This window comes from Fusarium odoratissimum, assembly GCF_000260195.1.
Source record: "Fusarium odoratissimum NRRL 54006 unplaced genomic scaffold supercont1.244, whole genome shotgun sequence".
Lineage (NCBI taxonomy): Eukaryota > Fungi > Ascomycota > Sordariomycetes > Hypocreales > Nectriaceae > Fusarium > Fusarium odoratissimum.
The window spans coordinates 1-2,430 of NW_022158930.1; the positions used below are offsets into that span (position 1 = coordinate 1).

Consider the following 2,430-nt stretch of genomic DNA (forward strand, 5'->3'; position numbering starts at 1 on the left):
GTTTCCGGACACCGTGGTGGATTGCGTCTCACGTCTGCTTTAACGCAATCATCGTTGCGGCAGCATACTAAACTCAGACATATACAATGTTTTCCTCCTGCCACTTCAAAAAGTCACCAAGGTCATGGCCTAGGTTACAACCCATCGGTACTCTATCCGAAAGAGGGCTTTCGTCGTCAACCATGAGCGGCATCATCGGACTCGGTGGTAGACTCTCATCCGAGCTGTGGAATGAAGGGCGTTTGGGTCCCCCTTCGCAGAGCCATCGCTTCAGTCCTGTGTTTTTGGAGAATTTAACTTTTTCAAATGCCTGGCCGGGTTCTAGAGCGTTCCAGAACCCGGAAGGGAACTCGGCACCCACTGGGATGGGCAGGTTATTATCAATGTCGATGGTGGAAGGCGTTGACGAGAGAGTGCTGTCTGACGACGGTCGCATCGACGGCCCAGGCTCAAACTCTAGCTCGGGCACGTCCTCGGTTACCAGCACCCCGTGTGTCTCAAAGCCAAACGTATCGAACCATGATATAATCTCCTCCATCTCCTCTTCATCTTGTTCTTTTGATATGTCTTGGAAGAAATCTCCCACCCCCCCTTGAATTGCTATCTGGAATGCTTCCCAGTCTAATGTGTCGTCCAAAGTCTCGATCCCTCTACCCACGTCAGCTTTGGAAAGAACAATGGGGCCATGACGGAAAGAGGGTTGCGTGAGCGTATACGGCGTGCTCATGAGGTATATGCATTTATCATCTTTTCTGCTCTTCATGTTGGCGGTTACGAAGGCAGGAACATCACTCAGCGGCTTTATTTCCGTCCTATCTGCTGCCGTCACCGTGATATCTGGTGGTGGTGGCAGTCTCTGAACGTGTTCTGCGCTCAAGCGAACAGAGTCTTTTGGGATAAGTCGTGGCAGGCTTTCTGGTGAAATGTCGTCTTTATCTTTGCCCCTCGGGATGGATTCATAGGACTCCGTTGACGCCACAGGGCTGACCGAACCGATGAAGCACGGCTTTCTCATTGCTCCTTCATTTAATTGTTGCGCAGCTTCTTGTGTCTCGGGCAGCATTACGATAGGGTCGGTTTCTAACCTCTCATCTGTTTCAATGCCTCTGAAACGCTGGTCTGTCAGAACATTTGTCATGCTGTCCGTCAAAGTCCATCGCGGGGCACCGATTTCCATCTTAGAAATGGGATGCCCGATAAGATTCTTCTTCTTCCTTTGGGACCGTTTCGCTACCGATGTCCTCCTGTCTGGCAGCGAATGTTGAGACAAAGTCGGAGTAGATTCCCTGCTTCTCCACCTCAGATGTTTTCGGAAGCCCGTGGACAGAGGCATGGTGCTATGCAGTGTGTGTGAAATGGAAGGATTTCCGGTGGAGATGGATGAGAAGGTCAGATAGACCCCCGCGATGCACATTGGGTTGGTTTATATGCAATCCTCGAGCCTTTGACTGCTTCCGTCAGTCTGGCAAACTAAATGGCCAGCGTTGTCTGTCATATGTCATGACAAGACTTTGGCCGGCAAATATCGGCTGTGTAGGCTGTGTAGGCTGCCAACCGGTTAACTTGACCAACCAAGAGTTGAGACCTCATGCGAGATCCTCGTAGAAGGTTAATGTTCTTCCTGGCGGGATCGAGGGTTGTTAATTAGGACCATTTTTTAACCAAAGAAGAGGGCAGCCACGTAAGCACAGGACAGTTTTGGGTAAGTTAAGTGGGAACCCTGTAAGAAACATAACTCTATATCGTGAGCAGGGCATCCAGCCATGCTCAGGGCTTCCAACTAGCATCTTGATTTGCAGACATACGTCCCCTCAAGAGTCTTAACTACCTGGTAGACAAATCGTAAGTGTGACAGCGAGTCTTGTTTCGCGGCGCTACTCTGTAGGCCAATTTCACATTTGCTTTTCACACTTCTGCTTTCCATTCTTCGTTTCACCTCCCAAAATAGCAAAGCGCCAACTTTGAACAGGTGATTGGGCCTCAAATTGACTGGATACGTGGTGGCTCCCGAAGCCTCGAGCTTAGAGTGTCATCAAGTAGACAGTTGCCCCTCGTAATAATCACACCATTGCGACAGATCTATAAGCCTGTCGAGAGCTTAAGACAGGGAGTCTGTAAGGTAAAGGCGATAACTATGCAACCTTTTCTCATCAAAACCACACGTCACAAGGCCATTGGAGCCCTGTTCATCAAGTATGTGGCCAAAATCAGCGATCATTAAGCACTTCTTTTGAGAGGCATGCAAAAAAGACGAAAATATGAAGCCAACGTCTGATTATCCTACACAAAGAGAAAGCATCTAAAGAAGGTTTGCTTTATTATTTGGGTCTTCCAAATACATAATTTAACAACAAAAGTCACAGCCACAGCTTCTTACACTGATATTCAGAGGCTCTACGTCGCTCTCGTTATCATAGCATAGCCCGCGAT

At 48.7% G+C, this 2,430-nt stretch overlaps 1 protein-coding gene across 1 annotated transcript; it reads right to left on the reverse strand.

Annotated features, from left to right (window-relative positions):
- Positions 1-41: 41 nt before the first annotated feature.
- Positions 42-1,406, reverse strand: FOIG_16857 (uncharacterized protein). Its single transcript, XM_031218336.1, has one exon. It carries the CDS (start codon positions 1,331-1,333, stop codon positions 74-76), a length of 1,260 nt encoding a protein of 419 aa, XP_031051950.1. The 5' UTR covers positions 1,334-1,406; the 3' UTR covers positions 42-73.
- Between the last annotated feature and the right edge of the window lie 1,024 nt (positions 1,407-2,430).